We start from the raw sequence: 17,846 nt of genomic DNA, 5'->3' as shown, positions 1-17,846 counted from the left end.
CCCACCGTCATAAAAGCTGAGCTTTATGCAGACCTGTTCAGTCCAGTACAGCTGACTTCCGGACTTTTATCTCCATCCTTTATTCATCAGACTCCCGTTTGTGCCCCTCAGTTGTTGTTTCTGTTCATAAATCCGTTTTTTTTCCCTTCCACATGTGCATGTCAGTTCTATCCAAACACATCCTAGACAGTAGACTGTGGTCAGTGACAGGAGGAGCAGCGCCAGTGAAGTGTCAGATTCAGAGGAACACATATTGGATGTGGAGATGGCGATAATGGATCGGATGTATGATTGACAGGAGGCTCAGCCAGGTTCGGCCAATTATTTTATTCGGACCGACTAAAATGATTGGTCAGACTTTTATCAGAAATATATGAGAATTAAACATTTTTGAGTTTCAGTACCTGGTGGATTTCTTTTACATTTTAGTTTGATACACACTTATTAGGAGCATTTTAAGATGACAAAAGAAAAGTGTAAAAATGCCACATCATACGGTATAGCTTTAATTTAGTAGGATGTGTTGTGTAACATTTAATCAAATGTTTATTTATCCCCCTAATAGTGCTTTGTGTCCTATGTGTCGTATTTACGTTATGCTTTGTGGTGCACAACAGTCCATTACAATCGTCAACTCAAAATCAGTTGTGGCTATTAAATAAACTGGAACTATGATAACCCTTTTGTATTTACAGTTAATGAAGGGCCAGCCATCAAAAGGTGAACAAGTTTTTGCAGCGTCAAACAAGTATGACAACATTAACTTGATCTTGCATCGCCACCTCCCAACTGGTGGTTGAACTACTGTTGCAAAATGTATTGTAGGGGTCACCAACCCTGGTCCTTGGGATCTACTGTCCTGCCTGTTTTAGATGGATCCCTCTTCCAACACACCTGATGCAAATGATAAGCCTATCATCAAGCTCTGCATAAGCCTGATAATGACTGTCAGGTGTGCAAAAAGAGGGAAACCTCGAAAACAGGGGTGTCAAACTCATTGTCTTCCGGGGGCCACATTCAGCCCAATTTTATCTGAAGTGGGCCGGACCAGTAAAATAATAGCATGATAGCCAATAAATAATGACAACTCCAAATTGTTTTGGTGCAAAAAATAACATTCAATTATGACAATATTTACATTTACAAACTATCCAAACAAAAGGATGTGAATAACCTGAAAAAAATTGAAATTTGTTAAGAAATGTGATTACAATTTTATCAATATTATGCCTCGACTTATCATTTATACATATGCAATACAGATGAGATCTACAAAGGCAGAAAACATTTAGTAACAGGCAGAATATTGTTAAACTTGCCCTTAATTTTCTTTAGACATTTCAGGTTGTTAAAAATTGTTCAGGTTATTCACATTTTATTGTTAAAGGATACTCTGTTAATGTAAATATTTTCATAATTTAATGTTTTTTGCACTAAATCAAAGAGAAATAAATGGTGTTGTCATTATTTATAGGTTATTATGATATTATTTTTGAGTTCGATGCCCTAACTTGCACTTTGCAAATTCATCCTGCGGGCCGGATTAGAAACTTTGGTGGGCCGCATGTTTGACACCTGTGCTCTAAAACATGCAGGATAGTAGCTCTCAAGGACCTGCTTGGCGACCCCTGATGTATTGTATTAGAATGAATGAATGAATGTATTAATAAATAAATATACACATACTCACTTGGGTTCATAAAATACTTTTTATTGAATAAGGCACATATGAATAGTTGTAACCTTACAACATAAGTGCTAACACATTTTTTGGGTTTATATAATTTCACTGCACTTGGGCCAGAGTAGATTAAAGAGGCTCCTCAACCTCGTATCCTTCTGACCTGATTGTCAAGTTTAACCAGTCATTCAACATCACCTTCAGTCTGAAACGGTATGACGAACAACTTTGGGTTTGTCAGATACAGTGTCTTTAAAATATTTTACAAACATTTCAAACACAGATATATCAATAAAGAAATTTCATGGAACAATTAAGAAAAATATATTTTTTTGACTTATGTGTCAATTTTCTTGGCACTAAAGTGCTTAAACTTAATGCCTAAAGTAAAAAAAAAATAGATTAATATATTGACTACGTGTGTTACAAGAGGAAAATGAGACATGATATATGCATAATTCTGATTGCATGTGCGTGTTTAATTCTGTGCATTAGTCTGAGGCTGAAGATCTTGAACAGGATAATTAGTCGGAGATGATTCTGTCACTTGGCAACAACGGGCTGACGCTAATTTTCTCAGCACACTGGTTCTGAGGAAAACAAAGTGAAAGGTCACAACAATTTAATGTCAGACAATATCTGTAAGGCTGTGCGATTTCTGATTTGTGGTTGTGATAAACAAAAGGTATCCACTTGATTACTGAGGTCATTGTCACTCAATCTAAATATCACCACACAACAGAAGACATGTTTATCTTTTTTTTACCGCTGTTTCACCTGCATAATCAAAACAGTTCAACAGACCCAGGATCAGTTTCTATTTCACAGCTCAACAAAACCAAACATTCACAGTTAGACTATAAGGTATCATGTAGTATGTGTGTGGTTATTATTAATGTCACACCTTTAAGTTATGAGTACATCAGACTACAACTGCAGTTTATTCTGTTAGATAAATGTACAGGTTCTATTATTCATGTGGCAAAGATTTGAGGATTCATGGATTTTTAGTTCTCCAGTTCATTCCTTGTGCTATTAAAGTCATTCTATGTAGTGTTGAAATGACCAACATTCAACACTAGGGAGAAGTTATGCCCAAACCCACTTATGACTACCAAAACCACCAACGAATCAACCCTATATATCCACGGACTGTACCACTCACTGACTAAAATATAAAGTTCATAGTTTACTCAAATCTGTGTTATGGTATCATCAAGTTTTCTTCTTCAAACTAAAACTCGTAGCTGGTTATTTTGACAGTCATTCAACTAACGGTGTGTTTTAGAATCTTCATGTGCTTCATCAGCTGATAGTTTACACTATAGCTGTGTTAGCTTAGCTCTATTTTAGACAGAAATCCACAGTAAAACCACAAATCACCCTGGTTTTCTGTACGGTTTGTGTTGTCGATAGTTGACCTAAAGGTCTGTCTGGAATCATCCAAACAAGGTCAAACTGTCACAGTTTAGTCTGATTAAAAAATAGATAAAAACATCACATAACAACTTTGTACTTTACTTTATCTTGGTCTTTTCTTTACATTAATGTCCATTTGGCATTTTCTAAGAAGTCTTGATTGATCTGTAGAATTCTGTAAAAGGTGCTTTTATACATTTTGACCTACAGTATATGTGAAACCCAACTTGCTCCAAAGCAAGATTTGTAGGGTAACATGGAGAGTTCGTCATCCTTCAATGATAATGAATATCCTCATCAACCCTGAAATCCTGCTTTGTCCAGGTGAGGCTGGGACATTTTATATACCACATTTCATACACAAAGAAAGTTCAGTGTGCTTTACATACATAAAAGGAACATCTAGAGCTGGGGTATTCAAATTTGGTCCTCGAGGGCCGGGATCCTGCATGTTTTGGATATTTCCCTCTTCCAGCACAACTGGTTCAATTAATGATCAGCTCATCATGAAGCTCTGCTGAAGCCTGATAATGATGTAATGGCTTCCAGGTGTGATGGAAGAAGGAAATAGCTAAAACAAAAAGACATTTGAAAACATGCAGAATACCGGCCATTGAGGACCGGATTTGAATACCCCTGCTCTAGAGGAATAAAAACAAAGTGTTTAAACAATAAAATATCAAAATATTAAAATATATCACAGACACTGATACAAGATCTTGCTCTACAGGACAAGATATTGATGTTCTGCTGTTTCGCTGTGGAAACTGAGAGTAATTGGTCAGTTTTTATAGTAGATGTAGAAATTTATCACATATACAGAGATGTCCCCTTTATATGTGCAAATGTATGCAATTAAAATACAGCCTTTTGCAACTATATAATTGATTGTGATTGAATTAATTGTCTGTCTGTCCATCTATTTATCTATCTATCTATCTATCTATCTATCTATCTATCTATCTATCTATCTATCTATCTATCTATCTATCTATCTATCTATCTATCTATCTATCTATCTATCTATCTATCTATCTATCTATCTATCTATCTATTTATCTATCTATCTATCTATCTATCTATCTATCTATCTATCTATCTATCTATCTATCTATCATCTTTATTTCACTTTCTAACATCAAATTATAAAACATGCTCAGGAAAATCCTGTTGTTAAACTAAAACATTGTTTTGTCGTTCACATTTAAGAGCGGAGTTCAAGTTTGGGAACTTTTTTTTTTTCTAACTGTGGCTTGTAGTTTTATTTATCTCTGTCTTTGCAGTGTTTTTATGAGGCATAATGATAATGCGGTAAAAAAAAGCACACACAAAAAATTAGCTATAAAAGTGTATAAAAAAATCTTAAAATCTCTTTTGCGAGATAAATCAGAAACATTTTTAACACTCCACACACTCTCAGTACAAAAACAGACAAGAATGTAAAAAGGTGTTCTTTTTTTGTTATAGGTACTTTTACTCTGCATAGTGATTATTCGTATACATTTCAATGTATGCATTTGATTTCACAGATCGATCTATCTATCTATCTATCTATCTATCTATCTATCTATCTATCTATCTATCTATCTATCTATCTATCTATCTATCTATCTATCTATCTATCTATCTATCTATCTATCTATCTACCTTGCAGTCAAAAAGGTTGAAAAAAGATGAACCAGTGTTCAACAGTCGCTTTTCCATTGACCCTCAAATTGCACAAAAATAACTTGCGCATATATATTTTTTTTTAAGTTTTTGCGCTAGCAAGAGGTGTTTTTTTTAGCCGTAGTGCAATGGACTCTATGCACAGCCCCACTACTTCCTGAACTTCAGGTGGGTCCTTTATTTCCTGTCTTTCATTATTGGACACACTGATTAATCCAGGTGTGTCTAATTAATTAATAGTCACAACGAGAAGTAGCAGACACACCTGGATTAATCAGTGTGTTCAATAATGAAAGACAGGAAATAAAGGACCCACCTAAAGTTCAGGAAGTAGTGGGGCTGTGCATAGAGCCCATTGGTATATCACGCAAAACTGCAATGGAAAGACCTTTTTCGGCATCTAGAGTCACATGAATTAAAAAGAACGGATGTTGACGGAAGTTACAACAACCAAAGAAGGAGAGTTTTAAAAGAAACACTGACGCGGTATGTGTGGACACACCAGGAAACCCAATCATTTTTTAATTTAGTACGGGATAGAGGGGTAATGTATAATAATAATGAATATATCTGTAAATCAACACCATATTTACGTTCATTGCCATGTCTATGGAATGACTTGTCGTGTCATCTCGCGATAATAAATAAACAAATCATCGCATTTGTGATTTAATGGAAAAAACGACTTTAGACACTTCTATTTTTTCGACATTTGGTAAATATCGGTGAATTTTTGCACAGATGTCCAAGCGGAAAAGCAACTAGTGACTCACTTCACTTTCCAACATTTCTTACCATATAATTAACAACGTTCAAGTGGTAGGATATTCCACCCAGTTCCTCACACTTCTTCATGTGCATCCTCTCTGGATCTCCAGCGGCCAAAACAGGGGCATCAGGGTCAGCCTGCACAGAAAACCAGAAACAACAACATGACAATTCAACTTGGACTCCTTTGAAGTCATGACACTGATTTATAACCACAATTAGATCTATTTAGATGATTATCCGTATATTATTAGCATTGAGTAAGTGGCATGTACTCACAGGTTCCATCCCTCTGTGGACAGACAACAGGTCTGACATCCTGTCATTGAACCCGGGAGCAAAGTTCTCTGGGTTGATGGCGACAAAACACTGACCCTAAAGACAAAAGGTGATAACAGTGTTATGTGACCCAGAACAAACAGTCCAAGTCCATCAGGTGACGTAGTGTCCTATGGAAGTAATGTGCTCTACGGTAAACACACTCACTGTCCTTATCTTTTAGATAAAAATGAGTATTTCTTCAGAGAATGACGACAGAATTCAGCTGTAAGTGATGACTTTGACGACTGAACAGAACTAATGAAGACATGCATCATTTTGCTTCAGCCCGGTTTCATCAGTTGTGTACGTACAGATAATCCTCTACATCAGGGGTGTCAAACTCGTTTTAGTTCAGGGGCCACATTCAGCTAAATTTGATCTGAAGTGGGCCGGACCAGTAAAACAATAACATAATAATATATAAATAATGTCAACTCCAAACTTTTCTCTGTTTTAGAGTGAAAAAAGTAAATTTACATTATGAAAAGATTTACATCTACAAACTATCCTTTCAAAAGATTTGAATAACATGAACAAACTGAAAAAATAAGTGTAATTTTAACAATATTCTTCCTCAGTTTATCATTTACACATGTACATTATAACTTACAGATCACAGTGGATCTACAAATACACAGAACATTTAGTAACAGACAGAATATTGTTAAAATTGAAAAAAAAAAAACAAAAACAAACTCTTAAGGCATTTCAGGTTGTTCATATTTGTTCAGGTTATTTACATTTTTTGCAAAATTATACTTTTTTTTAGTGTAAATACCTGAAAATATTTACATTTACAAAGAGAAAAATTTGGAATTGTCATTATTTATGTTATTATGAAAGTATTTTACTGGTCCTGCCCACTCAAGATTGAATTGTTCTGAATGTGGAACCTGAAGTAAAAGAATTGTTAATATCTTAGTGTAATTTTTGCGCATCACAAATTCATCCCGCGGGCCAGATTGGATCCTTTGGCGGGCCAAATTTGGGCCCTGGGCCACAGTTTGACACCTGTGCTCTACATAGACAGTACAATATTTTTTTTTTTTTGGCTTAAATTAACTGCCAGTCTTAACCTGCAACTTATGAGGATGTTGAAAATTAATTTAACCATTTAACCCACAGGTCTAAAAGAAACAGCCCGCGGGCCCATGATAGGGTCCAAAGTGGCCCGTGGGATGAATTTGTGAAATGCAAAAATTACAATGAAGATATTAACAGTCATATTAGATCAGGAGCCAAATGCAGCCCAGTTCAATCTCAAGTGACTCACAGTGGTGGATGAAGTACTCACTTTTTTTACTTGAGTAAAAGTACAGATACAGGGGTAAAAAATCTACTTAAGTAAAAGTATCCAGGGAAAAATCTAACTAAGTAAAAGTACAAAAGTGCTCTTTTTAAAATGTACTTAAAAAGTAAAAAGTAAAAGTATTTGATCCAGATTCAACTGTTATACTTAATAAAGTAAATATTGATTAAAAGTGATGGAACTGGATGTTTGGTAAATATACAAAAGAAAAGAACCAGCATTAAAACTGACTGTTCAGTTTATTTAGTACAGAGGACTGTAAACAGAAGCATAACAAGCTCTGGTCTCAAACTGTAAACAGGACCCACTATAAACACAATGTTCTGGCACAGTAATCAACCCAACGGGCCAGACATTTCTAAATCTGAATATTACCAGTATTTATGATTTAACTTCAAAAAGAGTTGATTTTCAAAGTTTTTTGAATTGAATCCTACTCTTTTGGGAGAGAAGATCGATCCAGCTGAACCTCTACAGCTGGATTACTGTGATGCATACAGTTGCCCAGCGCTTTGTGCACATGCTAGAACAATCAATTTACAAAACAAGAAGAAAACAAAAGTAGTGTCTAACACAAACACAATTGGAAAAGTAGTGGAGTAAAAAGTACAGATCCCGCTCTAAAATGTAATGAAGTAAAAGTAGAAAAGCACCCCTCCATAAATGTGCTTTAGTAAAGTACAGATACATAAAAAAATTACTTAAGTATAGTAATGAAGTACTTTTACTTTGTTACATTCCACCACTGGTGACTCAGATCAGTAAAATACTGTCATAAAGAATATAAATAAAGACAACTGTGAATGTTTGTCTTGTGTAAAAAAAGTTAAATTCCATGAAAATGTTTACATTTACAAACTATTCTTTCATAAAAAATGTGAATAACCAGAAATGTACAAAGAGACTTTTAACAACATTCTGCCTGTTACTAAATGTTTTGTGTATTTGTAGCAAGGTTATTATCGTTAACGAAAACTAACAAAATGATGAAAACTAGAATTGAAAAAACATTTTCGTTAACTGAAATAAATAAAAACTATAATTAAAAGAAAAAACAATAACTAACTGAAACTGTATTTTGTGCTTACAAAATTAACTAAAACGTATAAAAGTTATGGATAAAATTCCCTTAGTTTTTGTCTTTGTCAATGTCGGATTGTTATGAAATCAATTTATTTCGCTCAAGCAGTTTTAGCTAGTGGCACCATATGGCACTTCACTGTCTGACACTTCTCGTCACTTGTCATTTAGAGTCGTCTTCTCATCCAAACTCAACCTGGAAACATGGAAACTAAAGTTGGGAGAAAGCAGCAGAGTCCTGTATGGGATGTATTTGAATATGACGGTGAGAAAGATAAAACATATGAAAAAACTAAAACTAAACTAAAACTAAGCATTTAGAAAAAAGAAAAACTAATAAAAACTAGCAAACCTGCTCTAAAAACTAATTAAAACTAATTGAGTTAGAGGAGACAAAAAAGTCAAAACTAAATAAAACTAAACTATAATGAAAAATCCCAAACTATTATAACCTTGATTTGTAGATCCACTGTGATCTGTAATTTGTAATGCACATGTGTAAATGATAAACTGAGGCAGAATAGAGTTAAAATTGCACTTATTTTTCTTAATACATTTTAGTCGGTTCATGGTTGTTCATGTTATTCACATTTTTTAGAATAGTTTGTAGATATAAACATTTCCATAATGTAATTGTACTTTTTTTTTTATTTTCAAACATAGAAGTCAGACTTAAAAAGTTTGGAGTTGACATTATTTATATATTTTAATGCTATTATTTTAGTGGTCCTGGCCATTTCAGATCATATTGGGCTGAATGTGGCCCCTGACCTAAAATGAGTTTGACACCCCTGATTTAACCCCTTCTATTAATTCTAATTTGGTCTGACATCTAAAAAAAAATATGTTGTTTTGAACATTAAAGTGGATGCAACACAAACGTACCAGGTTTGCCACTTTGTCAGTTACTTTCCACGTGCGGATGTATTTGCTGTACTGGGCTCCGGCCAAGATGCCACAAAACATCTCTACCATCATTCCCAGACCGTAACCTTTGTACCCTCCTAGAGGAAACAAAAGCACATGGCACACAGGCAGGGCAGATGTTAATGTTCAGTCATTTGTAATGTAACATGCTCCTGAAACTGGAGAATTAAGTGGAATGTGCAAAAATAGTGAGTTTATAATGCATTTCCAGTGAGAATAGATATGTAATGTTCTGAGTGTTGTACCAAAAAGGAAAAGGATTGCAAATATTCTAACAAAATATGCTTTATTTGTAAGAAGTGAACATGAATGTCAAAGCAGCGAGAACAAAATGGTAATAAAAATGACCTTACCTATGATAAAATAAAATATATTTATATTTTATATTTATTTATATATGTGTACATCTACATTTTGGTGTCTTCACAAATAGAAACAAAGTGAATCTGGTGATATATGACTCAATATTTTGTGCCGGAATGCTGTGATTGATGATGCTAAAACTACAATGTTTGGTCAAATTTGCACAAAGGTTGCAGGGATTGGGTACAGTTAGAAGGGCATGAGGACTGGATGGATGCTTCTGACTAAAACAGAGCTTAATTGATCAGTTGTTGACTGATTAAAACATTATTTTTTATAACTGATAAATAGTTTAAACCAGTGTTTGTCAACCTTGGGTTCGGGACCCCACGTGGGGTCACCTGGAATTCAAATGGGGTTGCCTGAAATGTCTAGTAATTGATAAAAATGTAAAAAAAAAAAAACAAAAACAAAAACCAACAATTTACTAATAAAAAATATATGGTGAGTTGAGAGAGACAATCACAATACATAAAAGACATGACAAACTGTGAAGCTGAAACTGAAGCACTGTGATTTGTTTATCTTTCAAATGTTCATTGTGGTCAGTTTCAGATGCTGCAGCTCTTTCATAATTCATAGTTTGAGTTCTTGTTTGTTCAGTATTAATTGTCAGCCTTGTAAATCCAAGCTGGACTGACTGTACATATGCTGACCAAGGAAAATAAAAGTCTCCCTTTGTGCAGTAATCTACACCTGGCTTTTCTGCCTCCATCCATAATAATATACGTTATATACACTAAATGTCATCTAAAATTAACGTTTATTTGCAACATAGTACAGCAAACTATTGCATGATCAAAAACAAATCAATTTTAGCAAAAAAAAAAATCTGTTTTGAATGTCTGGGGTCGCCAGAAATTTGTGATATTAAAATGGGGTCATGAGACAAAAAAGGTTGGGAACCACTGGTTTAAACTATCTTTTAAGGATGAAAAAAACTAAATAGGGATTTCACGTCTTTAAACATGGATATTTTCTGGTCACTTTACAATCCTGAGACAGTAAGATGAATATCTTTGTGGTTTTGGACCAAACAAGACATTTAAGGATGACATCATGGGATTTGGGAAACACTGACCAGAATTAATTATCATTTTTTAACCCAAAAAATGAATCAGTTGACCCACAAAGACCCAAACATCCACCATCGACCAAAACCATCCATTGATGTAAATGTTAAATACCTGTTGATCCACTAATCCTATCAATACCTGTAAATAAGTGTTGTAAAATGCAGTTTGTCATCTTTTCATGGTCATCAGATATGACCCATTTGGATGTTCAGAGGCTCTGTAGTTACCATGGAAACACCATCATCTTCTACAACATTGATTCACCAGTAAAACCCATGGAGTTGGATCAATGACAGTGGATGGAGACACATGGTTTATGTTCAGTTAATGATAGATTTTACTGAAAAAGTCACTTTTTCCACAGTTTTTTTTTTTTTTTTTGGTTTCTGATATAATAACCCTCAACTTTAATCTGAGCTTTAACGAACATCTACATAATTAGAAAATTAAATATAGAAAAATACATGATTTTCACTGAAAAAAAATGTTAAATAGAGGGGATAAAATTAGAATAAATGGTGATTAATCACTTAACAAAGGTTAAATACGGAGAAAAATGTATTTGGGAGCTGTCACAAAAGTAGCACTGGAGCTTTATGGGTTAATTCAGAAGTTAAACCACAATGGGAATAACTGTTAACTGCAGACATGTTTCCCTGCCTGAGCTGAATATGAACAGCTGCTTTCTGACCTGTGGCTTCACTCCCACCAATGGGCACCAGTCCTCCTCCAGACAGGACTCTCTTTGGGTCTGTGGCCATCTTTCCCTGGGCGTCACTGCCCCAGCCCTCAGGGATGCTGTCTCCACGCCGCTCATGAAGCTCCACCTGCACAAAGAAACTAAGTTCACCTCATAGAGTTCACATTTCAATCACAGTTAGCGGCATTTCAGCTCCACCTTTATGTCTATGTTATATATTTGTGTCAAGTGGGCACGCAGCATCCAAAGGGACTGTACACACCCAGGACACCGGGTGTTTGAGCTGCTGCCCTCTGGCAGGAGGTTCAGGGTGGTGCGTTCACAGACAAACAGACCCAGGAACAGTTTTACAACAGGACAATAGCCCTAATCAGTGAACAAATGTTTGGACATGACTAGCTGCTTTTCTTTTAACTATGCACCATCAGTAATACTTTTGTTTTTTACACTTTTACACACTGTATTTAATTTTTACCCCGCCTGCCAAAGGAGAGGCAAGGAGTATTGTTTTTGGTTCAGTTTCTTTGTTTCTTTCTTTGTTTGTTAACACTCCAGCAGTAAAACTATTTGGTTTAATTTATACCAAACTGGGTTTACAGATTGCCAGTGACCCAGAATAGATCTGACTACATTTTGGGAAAAGTAGGTCAAAGTGAATTTTTTTTTTTTTTTAGACCTTTTTTTCTCCAATATACATACAGTATAATGGCAAAATTTCAAATGTCTATAAAAACATCCATTATGCACAGACATGATGACATCAGCTGGATCGATTGCAAAATAAGCTACAATACGTGCAAGGGGCGGGGTTTGTTGTGCCTGGCACCTCTTGTTTTTAAGTATTTTAGTACATGTGCATATGCATACTTTAGCACACATAGTGTTTTTTTAACCTGTGTACATATCTTGTTCTGTTTTTATTGTTGCGTGCCTTTTTTTGCACCATGGGGAGAAGTGATTCAATTTCATTGTAACGTGTACTTAGTACGCCTGTGCAGTGACAATACAGATTTATCTTATCTTATCTTATCTTTTAAATCAGAATGGCCTTATCCTTGACCATGTTTTCATTATGACTTTCCACTATAAACCTGATCATACCTTTCCCAGTGCTACAGCTGATGTGGCCATGTCCAGGATGAAGCTGTCTCCATTGTTTGCAGGAGCGGCCACGCTAAGGGGGTTGGTGCCCAAGGTGCACTAAAAACAAAGGAATCAGACTATTAAAAGGGAAACCGTACAGTGCATGCTGTGTATTTTATATAAATAGAAAATGTATACCTCTTTACCACGAGTAGGGACGACCAGTGGAGACGTGTTGGTAAAAGACATTCCCTGGAGAGCAGATCATTATTAGATATACATCTATACCCACTAGAAATGTATTTTATGAAATAACTAAATTATAGAATTAGTGAAATCACCAGAAAACATTTTTTTAAAAATCACTCACAATCATGTTTTCCTTGAGAGCTTGCATTGCATAATATCCAGCAATACCGTAATGATTGGATCCTAGAAGAAAGGACCATTAAAGGTGAATTGTTTAATAAAATGTGGGATAAATTATTTCACTGGTTTGTCAAAATCTATTGTTACAAAATATGTTACAGATGACTGAGTAAAGTTACCATTTGATAGATTCAGTAGGAAATGCACTGAAATACCTTCATTCCTATTACCTTTCCAAAGTACACTGTTGCCCATAAAGTTGGAATAATTTAGTTTTCAGAGACATTCCTCTTTTTGTTCCTATTTATGAAATCAGTAGTCACCTTAGATCAGTTAAACTTCATCTGTCAAGAATAAAACACTGTCACAATCACTTCATGAGAAAAGGTAAAAATGTTGTATTCCAATATTATGGGCGACAGCCTGTGAGCCTAACAAGAAATTAATGGTTCAGAAAATGGATGGATTTACAGATAACTGCATATATATTAAGGAGTGATATTTTGATAGTTTTAAAACATGTCCCGGTGGTCTGCATAAACTGTAAATGCTATACTTGGGTCTGAATTCTTCATTAATTCAACCCCACAGGTCTGTCTTTAACCCTATTTCTGAGTAATGACACCAGAAAGGTTGTTTTGAGCGCTGGCCCTTTAAATGCAAATGAGCCACTTCATGCCCCACCCCCTCCTGGTTGTTGGCTGTGCTGCTCTGTCCCGTTCAACCAACAACTGAACATTTTCGGTAATCGGCTCGAAGTTTGGACATATTTTCAGTATGGACTACAACCACTGCTGCTGACAAACAATTATTGTGTACTCGGAGAAATGTTTGTCAGTGATGATCACACACAGAAGCACTACTGCAACCTCACTCAGAAGTATAGATGCTGACATTCATAGACTGTATAAAAGCAGAAATATGATATATGACGATGATGTAAAACTATTTAATTCAACCTTGATATGTTCCTATTTGCAACCTATGTTTACTTTTTCAAGTTCAGAACAGTCCAGTAGATTTAATGGTGTGTGTGTGTATTTTTGGGCCCAATATGTTAATAAAGTAGGGTGAAGTGTAAAAATAATTATCAGATCATATAGGTGAATTTGTGCTGTAAAAAAGGATACCAAAACAAGGGTATGGTTAACATTTTTTATGTGGTATATATTGTAAAGGTAAACTCCGAAGTATTCAAAGACAGCCAAAATAGACTCAGACCACTAAAGGATTTATTCAACATGTTCAAGTCTGCGGGTAAATCTGTAAGTGTCCTACACACATTAAAACTTTACACAAGTGTTTGTAGGATTTAGGATGATTTGATTTAGGATGCCATCATGAGCAAAATTTTGATTTTAATATGGAATAAGGAAAATGCATGGATCATTCATTCTGAAATGTGTATTTTTTACATATCAAATAAAAAAAAAAAAACCTAAAAAAAAAAAAAACCTCAGTGTAACCAAAACCAAAATATCATCACACAATGGAATTTGTGTTAATTTTTTCCCATTTTCTCCAGTTTGATCATCCTAAATCCTCCTGAGTCTGAACCTTTACATTGTAGCCTTTCCAGTTATATACTGCATATATTTATTGCAATGGCATCTGTGATGTCACAGGGGTTTTTTTTTTGTTTTGTTTTGTTTTTTTTATCAAGATCTTTTTATTGAAGTTTTCTCAATATAATACAAGTGCAGTGCTGAATGGTCCATGCAGAAATCTTCAGCATGGGTATAAATCAATCGCAGCTAGCACCATAGAGAGAGAGAGAGAGAAAAAAAAAGCAAAACAGAGCAAACAACAAACTGTACATAAAATAATCCCTCCTCAGTCATTGCCAGTACACTAGACATAATAAAGGATCACTATCACGACAGAAACCTGCACTAGGACTAAGTACAGAGTAAGCAGCATTGTTAAACTGCACCTAAACATCAAGCATTTACAGGGTCTGGAATGTTTTTAGGAAGGGACTCCACACTTTCTGGAATCTCCCATTAGATTGCTGAAGTAAGTATCTAATTTTGATGTCACAGTTTTTAGTTAAACCCTGTTATGTTTGTTTGCTGTTAATATTTTCATTTATTTTCAAAGTATTTTCAAAGCTTTTCATCTTTTACATATATTTCCACAAACTGATCCTCATCAAATTACAGGTACAACCAAAAATTTTAAGACTAAAAAGTCCACTGTCAAAACTGTGCATGAATGAAATATGCATCAAAGTATCAAACCACATTCACAGTGACACCGTAGACCTGTTCTGGAGTGTCTGGAGTTTTTAGGTAATTCTGCACCTACCATGAGCGACCACCCAGCCGACACCCACTTCCTTAGCCTTCTTTATGGCTAGGTTCATGCAGAAGTTCCCCACTACAGGTCCAAGGAGGTTCTTCCCATCCACCAGGGCCGTGGCAGGACTGTCCTTCTCCACCACAGGTTCACCGTCTTTGGCACAGATTCCTGTTTGGACATCTTTTACGTACATGTCTGTTGGGAAGGTTCAACACAGAATGGACAATTTTATGTTATATTTAAAACATCCCAATCAGGGAATTTAAGAAGAAAACTGAATTGGTCTGCTTTATATTTGCTTTAGATCAGGGGTCTCAAACTCATTTTCTTTCAGGGGCCACATTCAGCCCAAGTTGATCTGCAGTGGGCCAGACCAGTAAAATAATAACATAATAACCTATAAATAATGACAACTCAAAATTTTTGTCTTTGTTTTAGTGCAAAAAACCCCCATTAAATTATGAAACTACTTACTTTTATAAATTTTCCAAACAAAAAAATATAAATAACCTGAAAAAACTGAACCATAACCCTAGTGAGGATAAAGCAGGTTCAGAAAATGAATGAATGAATGAATGCACTGAAATTTCTTTAAAAAATTAAGTGCAGTTTTAACAATATTATGCCACAACATCATTCGTCATTTCTACATGTGCATTATGGATCGGATCTACAAAGACACTAAACACTTAGTAACAGGCAGAAAATGGTTAAAATTGTGCTTAATTTTCTTTAGACATTTCAGGTTGTTCATATTTGTTCAGGTTATTCACATTTAATTGTTACAGGATAGTTTGTAAATATAAATATTTTCATAATTTAATGTTATTTTTTGCACTAAAACACAGACAAAAAATTTGATGATGTCATTATTTATAGGCATAGCGTAATATTTTTTTCACATCAAACATAGAAGAAAATATGGAGTCATTATTTTTTGTAGATTATTCTGCTGTTATTGTATATCATATTGGTCTGTATGTGGAACCTGAAGTAAAATGAGTTTCACAGCCTTGACTGTAGAATTTTTGCACTTTACAAATTCATCCCATGGGCCGCATTTGGCCCCTGGCCACATGTTTGAGACCCCTGCTTTAAATTAACAACTCTAATTATACATCATAAGCTTGCATAACCTACTGACCCATCCTGTTGAGTCCGTGGCTGTAGTGGCCCCTGTGGTCTCCCTCTACCAACACCTCGGCCAGACTGTGAGCGTGATGCGGCTGGGTGCCCACAGCCACCATACACCTCTCAATGAAGCTCTGCACCTCCATCCTGCTAATTAGACACCTACAGGGGAAGATTTATAATCAGGACATAACAAGATTCAGTTCGTCTTTTGTCTGTTAGTCTTTAGTTAAACAGGGCAAACACTGGATGTCTTGTGGGAAACACAATTGTCGACCATCTGATGTATGTGGACGATCTGGTCCTGCTCAGTCCATATAGTGCTGAGCGGCAGCAGACGTTGAAGGTGTGCTCTCAGTATGGCATAGACCAGGGGTGTCAAACTCATTTTAGTTCAGGGGCCACATTCAGCTAAATTTGATCTGCAGTGGGCCAAACCAGTAAAATAACAATATAATAATATATAAATAATGTCAACTCCAAACTTGTCTCTATGTTTTAGTGTGAAAAAAGTATGATTACATTATGAAAATGTTTACATCTACAAACTATCCTTCAAAACCACGTGAATAACATGAACAAACTGAATAAATAAGTGTCATTTTAACAATATTATGCTTCAGTTTATTATTTACAGACGTAATATTGTTAAAATTGCACTTACTTCTCTTAAGACATTTCAGGTGGTTCATATTTGTTCAGGTTTTTCACATTTTATTGTTACAGGATGGTGCAAATACATGAAGATGTTTACATTTGCAAAGAGAAAAATTTGGAGCTGTGAGTATTTATAGGTTATTACCGTAGTATTTTAGTAATCCGGCCCACTTTAGATCATATTGGTCTGAATGTGGACACTGAAATAAAATGATAAAATGTTAATATCCTAGTGTAATTTTTGCCTTTCACACATTCATCCAAAGGGCCCGGACTGGACCCTTTGGCAGACCCTGGGTCACATGTTTGACACCTGTGGCATAGACCATGACATAAAGTATAATGCTAAGAAAAGCCAAATAATGATAGTTAGAAACACAGAGGACAGGAAATCAACTTTTCCTATCTTTCATTTGTTTGACACTCCTTTTGATGTATGTGAAGAAATTAATTACCTCGGTCATGTCATATCCAGTGACTGGGTGGACGACAAAGACATCCATCGACAGCGCTGTAAAATTTATTCTCAAGCTAACATGCTGATAAGGAAGTTTTCTATGTGCTCTGATTTGGTGAAGTGTTCTCTATTCAGAACCTACATCACATTGTTATATACTGTTCAATTGTGGACAAACTATAAGAAAATGAGTTTGCAGAGGTTCAAGGTAGCCTAATACGATGCAGTGAGGTTGTTGCTTCGTGTCCCTCGGTGGCATAGTGCCAGTCAACTGTTTGTGACCACAGGAGTGCCAACTAGTGAGGCACTATTAAGACAGTTGATGTTCAGTTTTGTGTCACCTGGATAAATCAGAGAACCACATAATAGAAGCCCTAGTCAGCCCCCTGAAAAGCTGCTATCATTTCACTTCTAAACTGAGACGGCATTGGTGCAATAGTTTGTATATTTTACAGTGTGCACAATTTCTGTATCTCCTTTTTATTCTATTTATTCTGTATGTTGTGTGCTTGTGTTATATGGACTTGTGTCTGCAA

At 35.4% G+C, this 17,846-nt stretch overlaps 1 protein-coding gene across 1 annotated transcript in view; it reads right to left on the bottom strand.

The window, feature by feature from the left end:
* Positions 1-1,704: 1,704 nt before the first annotated feature.
* Positions 1,705-17,846, bottom strand: part of LOC115421349 (uncharacterized oxidoreductase YjmC-like) — a 28,443-nt gene continuing 12,301 nt past the window's right edge. Inside the window, exons 2-11 of the mRNA XM_030137200.1 lie at positions 16,210-16,358; positions 15,072-15,260; positions 12,766-12,827; positions 12,594-12,647; positions 12,414-12,512; positions 11,304-11,439; positions 9,132-9,250; positions 5,816-5,911; positions 5,564-5,674; positions 1,705-2,271 (exon numbers count right to left, since the gene is read on the bottom strand). Coding sequence (XP_029993060.1) covers positions 2,206-2,271; positions 5,564-5,674; positions 5,816-5,911; positions 9,132-9,250; positions 11,304-11,439; positions 12,414-12,512; positions 12,594-12,647; positions 12,766-12,827; positions 15,072-15,260; positions 16,210-16,358 — 1,081 coding nt within the window. The 3' untranslated portion in view covers positions 1,705-2,205. The remainder of the gene's footprint in view (positions 2,272-5,563; positions 5,675-5,815; positions 5,912-9,131; positions 9,251-11,303; positions 11,440-12,413; positions 12,513-12,593; positions 12,648-12,765; positions 12,828-15,071; positions 15,261-16,209; positions 16,359-17,846) is intronic.

This window comes from Sphaeramia orbicularis, chromosome 6 (assembly GCF_902148855.1).
Source record: "Sphaeramia orbicularis chromosome 6, fSphaOr1.1, whole genome shotgun sequence".
NCBI classification, from domain to species: Eukaryota; Metazoa; Chordata; class Actinopteri; order Kurtiformes; family Apogonidae; genus Sphaeramia; species Sphaeramia orbicularis.
The sequence above is the reverse complement of the archived record's forward strand: the minus strand, read 5'-3'. Positions and strand labels throughout refer to the sequence as shown.